The 20,538-nt window shown below is 37.3% G+C and overlaps 1 protein-coding gene across 2 annotated transcripts in view; it reads right to left on the bottom strand.

Moving 5' to 3' along the window:
- RNF13 (ring finger protein 13) overlaps positions 1–20,538 on the bottom strand; it is a 157,887-nt gene that overhangs the window by 39,386 nt on the left and 97,963 nt on the right. For both annotated transcript variants that reach the window (XM_014838564.3, XM_044755249.2), the window contains exon 7: positions 7,184–7,289. In XM_014838564.3, coding sequence (XP_014694050.1) covers positions 7,184–7,289 — 106 coding nt within the window. The remainder of the gene's footprint in view (positions 1–7,183; positions 7,290–20,538) is intronic.

Below are 20,538 nucleotides of genomic sequence, written 5' to 3'. Positions count from 1 at the left end.
ACACAATGGGCAAAAACTGAATGCCATCCTTCTGAGAAGAGGAACAAGACAAGAATGCCCACTATCACCACTCTTATTCAACACAGTACTGGAGGTGTTGGCCAGAGCAACTGGACAAGAGAAAGCAATAAAGGAATCCAAATAGGGAGTGAAGAAGTGAAAAACTCTCACTGTTTGCAGATGACATGCCCTTATATATAGAAAACCCTAAAGAATCCAACAGAAAACTATTAGAAATAATTAACAACTATAGTAAAGTTGCAGGGTACAGAATCAACTTACAAAAATCAGTTGCTTTTCTATACTCTAATAACGAACTTACAGAAAGAGAACTCAAGAATACAATTTCATTTACAATCGCAACTAAAAGAATAAAGTACCTAGGAATAAATTTAACCAAGCAGGTGAAGGACTTAAACAATGAAAACTATTAAGACATTCCTGAAAGAAATGATAATGATGTAAAGAGATGGAAACAGATTCCATGTACATGGATTGGAAGAATAAACATAGTTAAAATGTCTATACTACCCAAAGCAATCTACAGATTCAATGCAATCCCTATCAGAATCCCAATAGCATTCTTCATGGGAATAGAACAAAGAATCCTAAAATTCATATGGGGCAACCAAGGACTCCGAATTGCGAACGCAATCCTGAGAAAAAAGATCAAAGCTGGAGGCATCACAATCCCTGATTTAAAAATATACTACAAAGCCATAGTGATCAAAACAGCATGGTACTGGTACAAAAACAGGCAAACAGATCAACAGAACAGAACTGAAAGCCCAGAAATAAAACTGCACATCTACGGACAGCCAATTTTCAACAAAGGTGCCAAGAACATACAATGGAGAAAAGATAGTCTCTTCAATAAATGGTGTTGGGAAAACTGGACAGCCACATGCAAAAGAATGAACATAGACCATTATCTCAAGCCAGACACAAAAATAAACTCCAAGTGGATCAAAGACTTAAGATAAGTCCTGAAACCATAAAACTCCTAGAAGATAATATAGGTAATACACTCTTTGACATCAAAGTTAAAAGGATCTTTTTGAATACCATATCTTCTCAGACAAGGGAAACAAAAGAAAAAAAACAAGTGGGAGTTCATCAGACTAAAGAGCTTCTGCAAGGCAAAAGAAACTAGAATCAAAACAGAGACAACCCACCTACTGGGAAAAAATATTTGCAAATCATATATCTGACAAGGGATTAATCTCCATAATATATAAGGAACACACACAACTGAACAATAAAAAAACAAACAGCCCGATCAAAAAATGGGCAGAGGAGATGAACAGACATTTTCCCAAAGAAGATATACAGATGGCCAATAAACAAATGAAAAGATGTTCAACATCCCTAATCATCATGGAAATGCAAATCAAACTACACTAAGATACCACCTTAAGCCTGTTAAAAAGGCTATAATCACACTAAAAAGAACAAATGTTGGAGAGGGTGTGGAGAAAAGGGAACCCTCATACACTGCTGGTGGGAATGCAAACAGGTGCAGCCACTATGGAAAACAGTATGGAGATTCCTCAGAAAACTAAAAACAGAACTACCATATGACCCAGCCATCTCACTACTGGGTATCTACCAAACAATTTGACATCAACAATCCAATATAATACATGCACCCCCACGTTCATTGCAGCACTATTCACAATAACCAAGACATGGAAACAATCCAAGTGCCCACTGACTGATGATTGGATAAAGAAGACGTGGGATAAATATATACGATGGAATACTACTTAGCCATAAAAAAGACAAAATCATGCCATTTGCAACAACATGGAAGGACCTGGAAGGAATTATGCTAAGCGAAATAAGCCACACTGAGAAAGATAAACATCAGATGATTTCACTCATATGTGGAATATGAACACACACATGGACAAAGAAAACAGTTCAGTGGTTACCCGGAGAAGAGGGAGAAGGGGAGCACTTATGTGGTGATAGTCAAGAAATAAGGTACAACTGAAATCTCACATTGATGTAGCAATTATGAACTGAGTAAAAAAAAGAAAACAAGCAACCCAACAGGAAAAAATGGGCAAAATATTTGAATAAACATTTCACCACAGAATATAGATAGATAGCAAATCAGCACTTGAAGAGATGCTCAATATAATTAGTCAACAGGAAAATGAAAATTCAAATTACAAATACCACTATACAACTATCAAAATGACTCCAATTAAAAAGACTGAATGCGGGAAGCTATAAAAAAACATATATTTTGGAAATTTGAAACTTTACTAAAACAGTTTACAAGTCGTAGAAGAAATCACAATGGATATCTGAGTTCCTGAGGGGGCCTTATAATCAGCATGCCTCTTTGCCACCTGGGTTCTAAATAACTTGAGAAATAAGATCATGAACTGGCAAGTGGAGGCAGGTGGAGCAGCTAACTCAGTGGAGAAAGAAAGAGAGCTTTTTACTGAACCATAGGATTACAATACTTTACCCACTCAGATACAGACAAAAACGACTCTGGAACAGAGCTGGCCTTCCCTTCCCACTCCCCCAGAAGTGCAGAACCAGGTCTGGAGGAGCTGAAGACAGGCTGGCCCCAAAAGAAAGGGAGAGCTCAGCCAAGCATGCCCTAGTTTCTTCTTCCCAAATGTACCACACAGATAAGATACTGACTTCATCTCTTTGCCAAAAAAGCTAGGAGTTGCAGCTGAAGTGATTGTTAAATTTATAACCTAAATGCATATACTAGAAAGAATAAATAATAGTAAGCATTCAGCTGAACAAGCTAGAAAAGCAAAGCAATATATCTAAAGTAGAAGGCAGAAAATGATGCTAAGAGCAGAAATTCATGAGGTAGATAAAAAAGAAAGTAAAGACTTTAGAACGTAAGTTCCACTGGAATGTAAGCTGCCCGACATCAGGGCTTTGTACCTCTGTTGTTCACTGCTGAGTCTCGGACCCTAGAGCAGCGCCTGGCTCATAAGAGGTGCAGAATAAACGCTGTCTGAAGGAAAGGGAAAAACTCTCCAAGTCTACTTCTTTGAAAGACAGAACAGATGAACTTCTGACATCATGAAAGGCACAGATGGATAGGAATAAAGAGAACTCATTCCACATAGAGTAGAAATTCCTGTTATATCTATATAAATATAAATAACTTTATGCCACTATACTTGAAAATAGAAAAACTAGACAATTTCTTAGAAGTATAATTTAGTATGAAGAAGCAGACAACCATCTTAATGTCCAGGTAACTATGAAAAAGATCAGTAGGCCTAGATGATTTTATAGGCAACCTTCACCAAAAGGTCAAGTAATAGATAATCCCAATTTTATAAAAACTACTTTAGAAAACAGAATACAAGGGAAAGCTTTAGTTTTATGGGGCTAGTTTTATCTTGTCTAGTTGTTTTTATGTTATTTTAAGTTTCCGTAAAATACACATAACTTAAAATTTGCCATCTTAACCATTTTCAAGTGTGCAATTCTGTGGCATTAAGTACATTCACATTGTTGTGCTACCATCACCACCATCCATCCATAAAACTCTTTTCATCTTGCAAAACTGAAACTCTGTACCCATTGAACAATAATTCCCCACCCTTCCCTCCCCATAGCCCCTAGCAACTACCTTTCTATTTTCTGTCTCTGAATCTGATGACTCTAGGGACCTCATACAAATAGAATCATACAGTATTTATCCTGCTGTAACTAGCTTATTTCACTTAGCATAATGTCTTCAAGGTTCAACCATGTTGTAGTATACGCCAGAATTTCCTTCCTTTTTAAGGATGCATAATATTCTATTGTATGTATATACCACATTTTGTTTATCTGTTCACCCATTGACTGACAACTGGGTTGCTTCCACCTTTGGCTATTGCAAATAATGCTGCTATGAAAATGGGTGTACAAACGTCTGTTGGACTCCCTGCCTTCAATTCTTTTGGGTATGTACCCAGAAGGGGAATTGCTGGATCATATGGTAATTTATGTTTAATTTTTTGAGGAACTGCCATACTGTTTTCTATAGTGGCTGGTCCATATAACGTTCCTACCAACAGTGCTTTACTCTAGCCCCATAAAACTAAAACTTTCCCTTATCTGGACATTCAGATTGCTAATATTTTATTTAGGATTTTTACATCTACGTCCAAGTATAAAACTGACTGACCCATTTTAGAAATCTGAATAATCCAAAATGCAAAAACAAAATTTATACATCATCATCAAAGGCAGCTTATCGTCGAAATAAAAGGTCTTTTTAAGTTTGCAAAACAAATTAATGTAATCCAACATAAGAACAGAGTAAAAGAGAGAAAAACCCATGGTCACTACAAAATCCCCATGATATACTACAGTTCAGCACCCATTCATTATTAAAAAACACAAAAAGCAAATAAAAATTTGGCTGCTTTATTTCTAATCCTTCCATTACTGGGGTTCTTTTTTCTTGTTTTACCAGGAAATACAGCACAATGTTAAACAGGAGGTACAACAATAGCCATCCTTTTTTTGTTCCTGACTTTCAAGGAAAGGCTTCTAATAATTCACCATTTAATGATGTTCATTTTAAGTTTTTAGTCAATAATCCTTGTTAGCTTGAGGGTATTTACTTCTACTCCTGGTTTGCCAAGGGTATTAGTTTGTTGTTCTAACCTTCTATACCTCCTTGCTTCTAGGCTGAAAACCCCAAAGAATCAATAATTTCAAATTACCAGAATAGGAGAATTCAGGAAGCTTGTAGATACAAGATTAATATATAAAAATCAATAATGTCCAGGGACCAAATCGTGGTTTCTATCTACAACTCTTCAATAAAAGAAACCAGGGTTCCTTGGAGAAATGTCTGATTCTAGGGCTAGGGCAAGAAAATGTAAGATGAGCCTGGAGCTTCTTATAGCACTGGACACTAAAGAAGTGCTTGCAGGGCCAGCCCCATGGCCTTGCAGTTAAGTTGGTGCACTCCACTTCAGCAGTCCGGGTTTGCAGGTTCAGATCCTGGGTACAGACCTATGCCACTCCTCAGCCATGCTGTGGCGGTGACCCACATATAAAATAGAGGAAGGCTGGCACAGGTGTTAGCTCAAGGCTAATCTTCTTCAAGCCAAAAAAAAAAAAGGAAGATTGGTAACAGACGCTAGCTCAGGGCTAATCTTCCTCAGCAAAAAAAAGAAAGAAAGAAAAAGGGAAAAAAAAAGAAGTGCTTGCAAAATAGAAGGATGGGTTGAATCCAAGGGACATAGGACCCAGCCTATCAGAGCTCCCAATGGACAAAGCTCACACAATTTAAACAATAAAAATAAGTAATATAGTATTAGATTATAACCCAAAGTATAAAATAAAAATACTTGAGTACATATTAATATAAATAAATGATTGAATAAATAAATGACAAGAGGAGACAGATCTTCCTTACAAAAGAATTTCAAATAATATATGTAGATACTCCCCTGCTCCAGTAAGTGGAGCTTAACTCCTGCCCCTTCTCACCTTTAAGGTGGGTTATACTTAGTGCCTCACTCCCAAAAAAAGAATAGAATAGAGAGAGAAAAATATTAACTTTATAGTGGAGAAACTGGCAAACACTACCTTAACCCAGGGATGAAGGTTAGCATCATCAGTGATTTTATGCAGATATCATGTGCCCCCTGACATGATATGATGAGATGGGCACTGGACTGGACCTCTGTGATTTTCTTAAAAACCTATAACCCAGTCTAATCACAAGAAACATGAGATTGAGGGACATTCTACAGGATACCTGGCCAGGACTCCTCAAGACTGTCAAGGTCATGAAAAACAGAGAGTGAGAAACTGTCATAGGTGAAAGGAGATAGGGAAAACATGATTAAACTAAACACAATGTGGTACCCTGAACTGGATCCTGGCACAGAAAGGGGCCATGAAATGGAAGAACTGGTGAAATCATTACAAAGTCTGGAGTTTAGTTACTAGCAATATACCAATGTCAGTTTCTTAGTTTTGATAAACGTAGCATGGTAATGTAAAATGTTAATAATGGGGGAAACTAGATGAGAGACATAAAGGAACTCTCTTCTTTGCAATTTTTCTGTAAATCTTAATATTATTCCAAAATTAAGTTTATTTTAAAAAATTAGTGTTTTATATCCTAATAATAACCAAGTAGAAAATGTAATTTCAAAAAAGTCTAACAAAGGACATGCAAAATGTTTACAGAAAAGAAATTATTAAACTGATGGATATGAAACACCTACATAAACGAAAAGAAATGTCACAGCATCACAGGTAGACTGAGCTTTTCAAAGATGGCGTTTAATCTTTAATCTGTAAATTCAATACAATAAGAAACTCACTGGATGTTAATATAAATATTCTTCATGAAAAATAAACAAAAAAGTGAGAATAGTGGGGTTGTTTTATATCTTTGCAAATCTCTTTAAATATCTGTCTTAACAGAATCTGCTTTTGCCTTCAGTTTGTTTTGACATCACACACCATGTAGCCTCTAGAAACCTACACTATAAACCCTGAAAGAACAAGAGGGACAAAGGCATTGCAAAAATAATTGTGACCTTGCAGACCCACCAAGAGTCCTGTGACCATACTTTGGTAACTACTGTTTTGGAGAAAAAAATATGTCATCCCCCTTAATCCACCACTACCTAGATTCTACAATTAATATTTTACTATACATTTTATCATGTACTTATCCATGTCTCTGTCTACCCATCAATATGTCTTTTTTCTCTTAATTTTTTACAATGCATTTCAAAGTAAGTTGCAGGTATCAGTATACTTCCCACAAAATATGTCAGCATGTATATCATTACTTAAGAGTTATGGTTTTTGTACAGTTCTTTTTAGGTAAAATTTACTTACAATAAAATGCACAAAATTTAAGTATACAATTTGGTGATTCAGACATTTGTGCAACCCAAACCCATCTCAAGACACAGAACGTGACTCTCACCCTAGAAAGTTCCCTCGTACCTTTCTCAGTAAATCCTTCACCCCTCCCTAGCCCTCCAGAAGCAATCTCTGTCCTGATTTTTTTCTATCCAGATTATCTTTGCCTTTCCCAGAACCAGTCACATAGATGGACTCATACAATATGTACTCTTTTATGTAAGGCTTCTCTCACTCAATACAATGTTTTTTAGAGCCATCCATACTATTTTTTAAAAGTATTTTAAATTAATTTACTTACCATGAAAATGACTATCAAGATGAGGCAGATGCCTACTATGATAAGGAAGGGGATTAGGTAGTATTCCAGAGGCAGACTAAATTCTGGAACTAAGAGAATGTGGCCCCTGGAAGAAAAAAAAAATTAATAATTGAGAAATACTAAGAGTTGTCAAATATATGTTAATTAAAAACATATAAAAATATTTTTAAAAGTTATTTAGACATTACAATTCAATCCACTAGACACATCTCAATTCCTAATATATGATTTCTAATATTTTAAGGGATCCTTTTTCCATCTTTAAGGCTATTTTACATATTTGCCAAAATAACTTCCCTACATAATTGAAAGAAGCTTTATACTGGGTAGAGGAAATCAGCCAACCAATACTTACTGTGTCCATCCTGCAAACACGTTATTTACTGAATTTAGTAACCTGGGTAAAAGTTTGCATATTTTACATGCAAAATCAGCATTTAAAAAATGGTAGTACCCAAGCCAGCCCTGATGGCCTAGTGGTTAAAGTTCGGCACGCTCCACTTTGGCAGCCCGGGTTCAGTTCCCGGGTGTGGAACCACACCGTTTGTCTGTCAGTAGCCATGCTGTGGCAGTGGCTCACATAGAAGAACTAGAAGGACCTACAACTAGAATATACAACTGTGTACTGGGGTTTGGGGGAGGTTAAAAAAAGGGAAGATTGGCAACAGATGTTAGCTCAGGGCCAATCTTTCCCTGACAAAAAAAAAAGGCAGTCCCTTGGGTAGGATGTCAACAAGAACCCCACCCCAACCAGATGACTGTTCATTGGTTCCTCCTACAGAAACACTCTGGAGCCACCACTGATGAAAACATACTCCCTCCTCCCTAAACACTTTACAAGAACTTGTACCAGATACAGTGGACACAGCCCTGTACTCTACATCCACTTGGGAGAGATGGAATGGAAAACTGGTAAAGGAATCCAGCAGAGCTGTACCTTCCACTCTATTCTCCACCTTCTCCATTGCTGGACTGAAAGAAAGTACAAAACTGTGTATGCTGTGGAGGGAGGGGTGGAAAGTGTGACATGCCTTATTCCCCTTTGTTATTAACCACGTTATTAGTTACTGTGATATTACTATTATAAAAATTGACAGGGATTTGTGACATGAAACTGTAATCAGAATAGGCACACCATCTGTGTTGCACAAGCAAATTTTACAAGACAGCAAAATCCTGCATTAGAAAATATACTCAGTCTAGGGAAGGCTCTCTACCACGGTCAGTAATAGGACTGACTTCTCCACTGTACTCCTGTCTGCTTGACTAGTATGGTGCCAGCAACACGACTTTGTTACCCACTGTTCAGTGATTTTTGTAGGTACCCAAGCTAGTTACCTCATAACACAAGGGGTTAAATGCAAAACAAAAATTCACAATATAAAGGGAAATAAAAACAGGTTGACTCCTTCCCCCTTATACAGATGCTCAGGATACCGTAGTTCTTAAGAAAAATAACATGAAAGCAAATTATTTCTATTCCAAAACGATTTTTAAGACTTGATGCTATTATTTATTATATTCAAATCCAAGAAGCTCTATCAAGCTTCACCAGAAACAAAAATATACAAAACAGATAATACCAGGAATCCACCCCCCATAATTTAAACATTTTCTAAAACCTGCTAAGATTCCTACAGTAATCTACTGCGCAGTAGGGTCTACTGCGTGTCCTACATTCAACCCATTGTGGCATCTAAATATTTCAGTAACAGCAAAGTCTACATCTCTGAAATTCTGTACTTTTCTTCTCCTTTTGTGTTAATGACTTCCAAAGGTTCATTTGGTATGGATGGGATAAACAAATAAAGACTGTCCTTTGAGGCAAGCCCAGGGTTGCTCAGAAATGAAAAGAATTGCCAGGTGAGAGGAAGTAAAGCTAAAAGAACAAAGCAGGAAGATCCAGTGAACCAGAAATTAAGAGACTTCACTGGAAACTTCCTGTGTGCGCATAACCACAGAAAAGGAATCAGTTCCGGAATTTCCTAGTAAGCACTACTAGCATTCATAGGCCTGGGTTCTCAATCTAATGTTCTATATGTTCTATTAATGCTTGCCTACAATATCTCAAACCACTTTAGTTTACTGTCAAGATACATCATGAGGATTTTTGAAGGGTCTACAATTGATAGAGGGTTTTAAGCATCTTACATCAAAAGCTCAGTGCACATTCAAGATACTGCTTTTTCTTAACCAAACCGCTAATGGTAGAGGTGGGGACAGTGATGGTACAGGGTGGAGAACTACAACAGAGTGTCAGTCCCCTAGCTTTATTTCTATTTCCTCTGTCCAGGCTCCACAGCTGAGCCTGCAGACTCATCCCTGGTCCTAATCCCAGATCAATCTGTATTTGAAGAAAGACATTTAAACAGCTTTAGTAAGTATCTTACCACATTCGCTCCATGTCCACCCCTAAACATAGTGCATTCCAAGAGCTCTGCAGCTAAGACTTGATCACTGAAGCAGAGCCCTAAGCAATCCAGGAAACAGTGTCTAACTCTCCTTTGCATGAGTTCCCAGGCTAATTTCAAACCAGGTGTCTAGGTCTAAACTTTATAACAACAATCTATCTAATTTCCTAATCCCTCTGTTGACACATGAGATCTTGCCTTCTTGTCTTTTGATATCTCATCCCCACCATCTTGGATCAAAGAACTGAGCCCCAATGGATATATAGCCAAACACTAAAGCTTTCTTTTCTATAAACCAACTTTCCAGGCAATGACCTGTGATCAGCCCAACTGTTGGACACCTTCCTATTTCAGATGAATACTTGCTTGAACTTGCCATTTTCAGATAAAGCTCACAGCTCCTTCACCAAACATCCTACATCCCCTACTACACAGACGTATTGCTCAGTCCTGTGTCCCCATTTGTGGCACATCCTCTTTCGCTGCCAGTACACTGCTCTGTCTTGTTGAAGAATGCTGAGGTAGCACAATAGCAGTTTAACTTCACCCGCATTTACTGAATAGTGACTTGACGCAGTCACTGTACCCAGGGCTGGGGATGAGATATGAAAAACAGAGAGTCCCTAAATATGAGTGATGGAGATTTTAGAGTTGAAAGGAACTTTAAGGATTCTGTCTTCAACTCCTCATTTCCAAAAGAGAAAACAGGTCCACAAAGATTAAATGATCCTCTAAAGGCCACACCCCAGCTGTCTCTGCAGTGCACCTTGCTAGCACTGTGATCAGAACCAATCCTTTCCCCTGCCCACAGTTGTCAAAAGTTGTATGTCATCCAACATGTTATCCTTCCTACTAAAAAAATGACAAAATGCTTTTAGAGTTCAATTTTTAAAAAGACCAAAATAGACAAAGGACACCAAACAGTATACTAGAATGTTCTCTATGAATAAAGAAATGCTAACTTGACTAATGAGTTTTCTTCTTTTTTCTTTAAGATTGGCACCTGAGCTAACATTTGTTGCCAATCTTCTTCCTTTTTTTTCCTTCTTCTCCCCAAAGCCCCCCGGTACATAGCTGTACACTCTAGTTGTGAGTGCCTGTGGTTGTGCTATGTGGGACGCCGCCTGAGCATGGCCTGATGAGCAGTGCCATGTCCACACCCAGGAGCCAAACCTGCAAAACCATGGGCTGTCGAAGCAGAGCACACGAACCTAACCACTCAGCCACGGGACCAGCCCCTGAGTTTTCTTCTTATTAGAGTGGTGGGTAATTTAAAAAACTGATAATATACATTATTGGCATGAGTAGAGGAAAACGTGGGCTTTCCTAAAATATTGATGGAAACATAATTGGTTCACATTTTTTGGAGGGCATTTGTTTACTAAATGACAATTGTTTACTGAAATCTAAAACTGCTGTACTACAACAATTCGACTTTCAAGTGCTTTTGATAAAGAAATGTTTGTATAACTGCACATGATATATGATCAAGGATACCGTCATAGAACTCTCTGAAGTGGACAAAAATTGGGAGAAGGGATTAAAAGTTAACATTTGTGAACCATTTACTATGTACCAGGTACTCCTGTAAGAATTTGATTAATGTTTTTAATCCTCATAGTAATGCTGTACTATTAATAACATCATTTTTAAAGATAAGAGTCTAAGGCCCAGAGATGATAAGTTTTCTGTTGAAGGTCACAAAGCTAAGAAGTGATGGAAGCCAGGATTAGAATCCACACAAGTCTGACTTCAGGGCCCATGCTTATAACCAGTGGCTTTACTAGTTAAGTAAGTAAAGGAATATCTAAACAATGGACTACTTTTAACATTAGTTAAGGAATGAACAGTAGTTAAAAAGAATGAAGTACAATAAAACAGAAGTTGATGGGTATTTTCTTAATATGATAAAAAGCCAGAATCTTACTTTAAGAGGAAATAAGAAACTTTCTCACTAAAGTAAAGAAGACAAAGATGCCTACCATCTCCATTCTTCTTTAACATGGTGTTGAAGGTACTGACCAATGCAGATAGATAAGAGAAAACAATTAGAAGCAGAAGAATTAACAAGAAAAAGATTAAGCTATTCCTATTGGCAATGGAAAAATTACCACCAGTGGTAAGAGAATTTAGTCAAATTACAGGTTATAAAGTCGATATACAAGAAAACCTCAGTAGATATAATGAAAGAGTAGACCCACTTATAATAGCAAAGAATAAAATATCTAGGCATAAATTTAAGAAGAAATGTTTTTCTCACACAGGTTTTGGACTAAAAAGATACCTCCGGAGTCTATAAAAGCAGAATTGAACAAATGGAAGGATATAGCATGTTCTTGGATAAGGAGACTTAACATCCTAAAAAATCTCAATTCTCCCTTATTTAATTTATAAATATAATGTAATTCCAATAAAAATATCACCAGGCTTTTCTGGAGGTAGAAGACAAGTTGATTATTAAACTCCTTCGGAAGGAAAAAGTGGAACCCTCATACGCCGCTGGCAGGAATATAAAAGACTGCAGGCACTCTAGGAAAGAGTCTGGCAGTTCCTCAAAAAGTTAAACAGAGAGTTACCATATAACCAGCACTTCCATTCTAGGTATATATCCAACAGAAATGAAAACATATGTACACACAAAACTTGCACATGAATGTTTACAGCAGCCTTGTTCATAATAGCCAAAATATGGAAACAAGCTAAATGTCCATCAACTGATGAATGGATAAACATTGCATGGTATGTCCATACAGTGGAATATTATTCAGCAATAAAAAAGAATAGGGGCCAGCCTGGTGCTGCAGTGGTTAAGTTCACACCTTCCACTTCGGCGGCCTGGGGTTCACCAGTTCAGATCCCAGGTGCGGACCTACACACCACTTGTCAAGCCATGCTGTGGCAGGCGTCCCACATATAAAATAGGGGAAGATGGGCACAGATGTTAGCTCAGGGTCAGTCTTCATCAGGAAAAAGAGGAGGATTGATGGTGGATGTTAGCTCAGGGTTAATCTTCATCACAAAAAAAAAAAGAAACAAAAAGAGAATAAAGTGCCAACATGGCTGAACCTTGAAAAGATTATGTTAAGTGAAGAAAGCCAATCACAAAAGACCCCCATATCATATGATTCTTTTTATATGCAATGACCAGAAGAGACAAACCCACAGAGACAGAAAGTAGCTTAGTAGTTGCATGGGGCTGCTATGGTTGGAGAGGAAGCGGGGAATAGAGAATGACTGCAAATAGACACATGGTTTCTACTTGAGGTGTTGGAAAATTCTAAAATGAGAATGTGATGATGGCTGCACAACTCTGTAAATATACCCAAAATCATGACCTGTATACTTTAAATTGGTAAACTTATACTATGTGAAATATATCTCAATAAAGCTGTAAAAAAATTTGTTTGAAAGAACAAACAAGCAAGAATAGCTATGAAAAGTCTGCAAAAGAGGAGAGGCTGTGGGGAGGGCTAGCCCTGCTTATTACAAAACCCTGCAATGAAAAACAGTGTGGTATCGGCACACAGAAGATGAAGAACGGAAAGTTTTAAATTATATACGGAAATATGGCAGTATCTCAAATGGAGTGAAGGGATGAGCATTTTAAGGAGTAATGTTGGGATAACTGGATGTTTATCTGGAAAAAGGTACAGTTGGATACATTCCTCAAGCCATATATAGGATAAATTACAAATGAGCCAGAGATTTAATGTTAAAAATGAAGCCATACAAGTATACAGGTGGGTAAATTCCTCTGAAACCTTGAAGCAGGGGAAACTTTCCTAAGAATCAAGACCAGCAGCCCAAAAGAAAAGATTAATACATTTGATTACATTAAAAACCAGCACCATAAGTGAAATTACAATGACAAAGTATGAAAAAATATTTGTAATATACCTCAAACAAATGATTAACATACCTAAAAAATAAAGAGCTCCTAAAAATATAAAAGAAAATTACCAACAATCTTAGTGGGAAAAATGGGCTAAAGATAAACAGTTCATAGAAAATGACATGCAAATAGCTCTTAAGCATAAGAAAAGATGCTCAAATGCGCTTCTAATAAGATAAATACATATTAAAACTACAACAAGATGCTGTTTCTTACCAACCTGATTAGTAAAAATCTAAAAATCTGACAACATACTTTGTTGGTGAAGCTGTGTGAAAAGAGACACTCTCATCTACTACTGGCATAACCCTTATGGTTGGGAATTTGGCAGTATCTAGCAAAAATATACATTTAACCTCTGACCTTGCAATCCCAGATCTAGGAATCTATTCTGAAGGTATACTAGCAAAAACATGAAAATACTTCTACATAAGGCAGTACACTCTTTGACATCAGTATTAAAAGGATCTTTTCGGACACCATGCCTTCTCAGAGAAGGGAAACAATAGAAAGAATAAACAAATGGGACTTCATCAGATTGAAGAGCTTCTTCAAGGCAAATGAAAACAGGATTGAAACAAAAAACAACCCATTAACTGGGAAAAAATATTTGCAAGTCATATATCTGACAAAGGTTTAATATCCTTAATATATAAAGAACTCTCACAACTCAATCACAAAACATCAAACAACCCAATCAAAAAATGGGCTGGAGACATGAACAGACATTTCTCCAAAGAAGATATACTGATGGCCAATAGGCGCATGAAAAGATGCTCATCATCGCTGATCATCAGGGAAATGCAAATCAAAACTACACTAAGATATCACCTTACACCCGTTAGAATGACAAAAATATCTAAAACTAATAGCAACAAATGTTGGAGAGGTTGCGGAGAAAAAGGAACCCTCATACACTGCTGGTGGGAATGCAAACTGGTGCAGCCACTATGGAAAACAGTATGGAGATTCCTCAAAAAACTAAAAATAGAACTACCATACGATCCAGCCATCCCACTACTGGGTATTTATCCAAAGAGCCTGAAGTCAGCAATCCCAAAAGTCCTGTGCACCCCAATGTTTATTGCAGCACTGTTTACAATAGCCAAGACGTGGAAGCAACCTAAGTGCCCATCAACAGACGAATGGATAAAGAAGATGTGGTACATATATACAATGGAATACTACTCAGCTGCAAAACAGAACAAAATCATTCCATCTGAAATAACATGGATGGACCTTGAGGAAATTATGTTAAGTGAAATAAGCCAGCAAGAGAAAGATAATCTGTGTATGACTCCACTCATATGAGGAATTTAAAACTATGGACCAAGAACAGTTTAGTGGATACCAGGGGAAAGGTGGGGTGGGGGTGGGCACAAAGGGTGAAGTGGTGCACCTACAACATGACTGACAAACATTAATGTACAATTGAAATTTCACAAGATTGTAACCTATCAGTAACTCAATAAAAAAAAAATACTTCTACATAAGGTTAGTCATTGCAGCACTATTTATTACAGCAAAAGATTGCAAACAATTCCAGTGTCCATCAACAGGAGACTAGCAGATTAAATTGTGGCCCATGGACAAAATGGAGTTATATGCAGCTGTTAAAAAGGAATAAAGAATATCTATATCTACTCATATGGTGTGATCTCCAGGATACGCTGTTATATGAAAAAAAACAAGATGGAGAATAGTATTTATGTACTGAAGGTGGAAGATGGGGAGGAGAGATAGGTTATTTGTTTATAATTTAAAAAAATAATTAAAGAATAAATTAAAAACTTTTAAAAATTGTTACTTGTGAGGTGAGGATGGGAACAGGATGGACAAGGTACATGATACTTAGATAGAAGCTGGCCTCCTCTGAATACACATTGTTTTGTTGATTTTGACTTTAAGTTTATATATAATTATAAAAGTCACAATGGGAAGTCTTTAAAACATGATAATTTGACTTTATATCCTTATTATGATATACTTTAAGCAGAGAGAGAACTGTTTTTTAAAAATATTGGTAGTAGTGTTGGAATTTTCTTTTGAATCTGTTGTGTGTACTGTATAATTAAAAAACAAAATAAATAATTAGTTGGAGTCTTTGAGCATGAAAAAATAAAATACAGATGTAAGATCAATGAAGTAAAGCAAAAATCCTAAAGTCCTGAATTTAAATTGAAAGTAACAGTATGCACTCATGATTTATTGTATCTTTAAAAACATATATACTTCCTAGCTCTAGCCACTGAAAAGCCATAGAAAAAATGACAAATCCAGGAGCAATGATCACCCCTTTTCTCTATCATATCCAATTAAAAGGAACCATAGCTCCCTGAAGAAATGCTGGTTGCAGGTCAGGAGGTGGAAAAGAAGAGAGGGGGCTGGAATAGCGTGTCATGCAGAAAACAAGAAGCAATCAAAAACTTCTAGATTCATGTTGAAAGAAACCAGGAGTAAACGTGAAGAAGTTTGAAATGGGACAGTGTGAACATCAGTAAAGATAACTGCAATGGAATGAATGAAGCATACAAAATAGGTTTACACCACAAGTTCATTATGATAGTTTAAATATATATATTAAATTAACTTTGGAAGAGGCTAGTGAACCAAATAATTTGAAAAATAGTAGTAAAGGGAAAGAATCAAGTGTTTATCCTATCTTTCCTAAACAGACTGTACATCGAGGTAATCAAATAATTGATAAGGTGCAAGTTCTCTTTATAGAAGTATTTTAACTAACAAATGAAGAAGGAATTAAAAACTTAGGTTACTTGCAACTCCTAGAGAACTAATGGATCTAAGCAATGATCATCAGTGACTGTTCACATCTCAAAGAGAGAACCAAATACTGTGTCTCCTGAAGGAAATATATAAAACCGTATATAATGTATTCTTGCCTTACCTACCCTTCCACCCCCCAATCACACATGAACTGGGACAAACCTCAAGATCTAAATGAAGTAACAAAAGAATATTCTATGCAATACTCCAAGGATGCAATCAGAAAAGTCCAGACCTTAGTAAACTTTACAGGACAAAACGACACTACTTCTTCAATAAACAAATGATTAGGGAAAAAAGAGGCATGGTAAACTTAAAGATTAAAATAGGGTGATCACACATGCCCTGATTTGCATGGTTGAGTTGTGGTTTATGCCTATTGTCCCAATTTAATTATTAAAAGTGACCCTTTTCACTTTCGAGAGTCATCTCAATTAAAGGAAACTTAAGACATAAGAACCATTACAATGTATAGACATTATTCGGATCCTGATTCAAACAAATATCATAAAAGAAAATAAAAAGATTTCAGACAGTAGGGAAAAACTGAAGACTGAAATATGTGTTGATATTGAATTAATGTTTACTTTAAGGTACTAATAATGATAATGTGGTTCTATTTTTTATATATAACCTCATCTCCTAGTGATATATTCTGAGATACTTACAGTTGAAATGATGGAATATTTGGGACTTACTTCAAAATAATCATGCCAGGGGTGGGAGGGAAGTGGGAGAGGGTTGAAGGTGGATGGTCAGAACAAAATTGGCCAAGAGTTTATAATTTTGAAACTGAATGCTCATTCATTATACTCATCTCTCCACTTTTAAATATGTTTGAAAGTTTTCATAATAAAAAGTAGAATAAATTAACAGGTGGGTAGGCAGACAGATGGACTGACCGACCTTGCCAGCCAGCCAACCGACTGTTGGACAGATGGATGAGGTGGATCTGCATGTCCAGGTCTACAATCCTTGATGCACAATTCTGAAACCTAAGAAGCTTTAAAAAATAATGTTTGGGGGAGTGATGTCAGCATCATGACAGAGTGAACTTACCCGGGACTCTCTCCCCTCCAACATACAACAAAAAGGGGCAACCATAATCCAACAGAAGACATCCTAACAACACAAAAACCTTGGAGAGACATGCAGCCACATGACGGAGGGCGGAGAGGCAGGAGCCCCACTTAGAGGAGTTGGAACGAGGTAAGAGAGAACTTTGCTCCCTCCCCTAAAGACTGCAGGCTGGCCCAGTGGTGCAGCGGTTAAGAGTGCATGTTCCACTTTGGAAGCCTGGGGTTCACCAGTTTGGATCCTGGTGTGGGCATGGCACCACTTGGCATGCCATGCTGTGGTAGACATCCCACATATAAAGTAGAGGAAGATGGGCATGGATGTTAGCTCAGAGCCAGTCTTCCTCAGTGAAAAGAGGAGAATTGGCAGCAGTTAGCTGAGGGCTATTCTTCCTCAAAAAAAAAAAAAAAAAGACTGCAGTCACTGCTGGGGAGGATCCATGAGGGAAGGAGTCAGGGAGGGTTGCATGTCCACAGGATCACCTAGGACTCCCTAGGACCCTTGCAGCCTAGAGGGAAGCCCTCTAACCGAGTGAAAGCTTTCCCATGGGGTGACCTCATCCATCCAAGACCCCAGGAGACCAGATAGTGAGAGCTGATTGAGAAATCCCCGACTGCACACAAGAGAAAGCGCCCCTCCACCAACCCGACATGTGCCCTCTCAGCTGAAGGCACAGGGCTCAGAATACGGGTCTCTCAACCCCAACCCAGAGTCGAAAGGCTGTAACTGCAAACGAATAATATCAGAATGAGAAAGAGCCAATGTTCCAACATCAGACACTACATCAAATCTCCAGACCAGAGAGAAAATGACAAGCACCCAGGACTCAGTTCTGAGGACACAGAAATATGCAAGCTAAACAAAAATGAATTCAAAATAGCTATCATCAAAAAGCTCAATGAGGTAAAAGAGAATGCAGAGAAACAATTCAACGAGCTCAAGAGCTACTTCACAAAAGAGAATGAAACTATAAAGAACCAATCAGAAATATCAGAGATGAAAGACACAGTGGAAGAGATAAAACAAAGTACAGATTCCCTGAACGCTCAACTGGATATCATAGAGGTGCAAATCAGCATAATCGAAGATAGACATGTTGAAATGCTCCAGACAGAGGAGGAGAGAGAACTAACACTAAAAAGAAACGAAGAAAGTCTCTGAGAAATATCCCACTCAATGAGGAAATGCAACATAAGAATTATAGGGATTTAAGAAGGTAAAGAGAAGGAGAATGGAGCAGAAAGCATGTTCAAAAAAATAATAGCAGAGAACTTCCAAAATCTAAGGAAAGAGAGGGAAATATGCATGGAGGAAGCTTCCAGATCTCCTAGATTTGTCAATGTAAAAAGACCTACTGCAAGGCATATAGTAGTAAAACTGGCAAAAATTAATGACAAAGAAAGAATACTCAGGGCAGCAAGGCAAAAGAAAATAACCTACAAAGGAACCCCCATCAGGCTTTCAGTGGATTTCTCTGCAGCAACCTTACAAGCTAGGAGAGAATGGAATGACATGTTCAAAACTTTAAAAGACAAGAATCTTCAGCCAAGGATACTCTATCCAGCAAAAATATCCTTCAGATGTGAGGGAGAAATTAAATCTTTCCCAGACAAACAAAAGCTGAGGGACTTTGTAGCCACAAGAACTGCCCCTCCCCCTGACCAAGAAATATTCAAGAAGGCCCTTATGTCTGAAAAAAGAAAAAAAGGGAGAAAGGGGTCACAAAACACAGAGTAAGGAGATAAACAGGTAGACAGAATCAGAATAGGATAACAAATATTCAACTATAGCATTAGGCTAAAGAGAAGGAAAACACCAAAAGCAAAGACAATCTTGTCACTTTAACCACAAACTCACAACACAAGTTGGAATACGATATGAGAATAATAACTTAGGAGGGGAGGAGGAAAGGGACTGAATCGGTCTAGACTAAGGAAATAAGAGGCCATCAGAAAATGGACTATCTTATACACAAGATTCTGAATACAAACTTCAGGGTAGCCACTAACAAAAAAGCAGAACAGAGACACAAAACATAAATAAGGAAAAAACAAAGAAACACATCATAAGAAACTACATAATGAAATGGGTAGACCAAAACACATAGGACAAAAAAGAAAGAAATGCAGGAAAAACGGAAAACAAGTGATATAATGACAGCATTAAGTCCTCATAGATCAATAATCACACTAAATGTAAATGGATTGAATTCTCCAATAAAAAGACATGGAGTGGCAAGATGGATTAAAGAACAAGATCCAACAATTTTCTGCCTCCAGGAAACACATCTCAGCTCCAGTGACAAACACAGGCTCAGAGTGAAGGCGTGGAAGACAATACTCTAAGCTAATGGCAAACAAAAGAAAGCAGGTGTCACAATACTTATATCAGACAAAGTAGACTTCAGATAAGGTGGGTAAAGAGAGACAAAGAGAGGCAGTATATAATGATCAAAGGGACACTCCATCAAGAAGAAATAACACTTATAAATATCTATGCACCCAACACAGGAGCACCAAAGTTCATAAAGCAACTGTTAACAAACCTAAAAGAAGATATTAAAAATAACACAATAATAGTAGGGAACCTCAACACCCCACACACATCAATGGATAGATCATCCAGACAGAAAAACACCAAGGAAACAGTGCAATTAAATGAAAAGCTAAACCAGTTGGACTTAATAGACATATATAGAACACTCCATCCAGAAACAGAAGAATACACATTCTTCTCAAGTGCACACAGAACATTCTCAAGCATAGACCATATGCTGGGAAACAAGGCAAGCCTCTATAAATTTAAAAAAATTGAAATAATAACAAGCATCTTTTTCAATCATAATGTTATAAAGCTAGAAATTAATTACAAGAAAAAAGCTGAGAAAGGGACAAAGATGTGGAGACTAAACAACATGCTATTGAACAAGTAATGGATCATTGAAGAAATTAAAGGAGAAATCAAAAAATATTTAGAGACAAATGAAAATGATAACAGACCCTACCAACTCATATGGGATGCAGCAGAAGCTGTATTAAGAGGGAAATTGATCACAATACAGGCACGCCTTAATAAACAAGAAACATCCCAAATAAGCAATCTCAAATTACACCTAACTGAATTAGAAAAAGAAGAATAAACAAAGCCGAAAGTCAGCAGGAGAGAAATAG

The sequence above is a fragment of the Equus asinus genome, chromosome 21, assembly GCF_041296235.1.
Source record: "Equus asinus isolate D_3611 breed Donkey chromosome 21, EquAss-T2T_v2, whole genome shotgun sequence".
Classification (NCBI taxonomy): Eukaryota; Metazoa; Chordata; class Mammalia; order Perissodactyla; family Equidae; genus Equus; species Equus asinus.
Note: the sequence above shows the minus strand (reverse complement) of the source record. Positions and strands in the feature narration are given on the sequence as shown.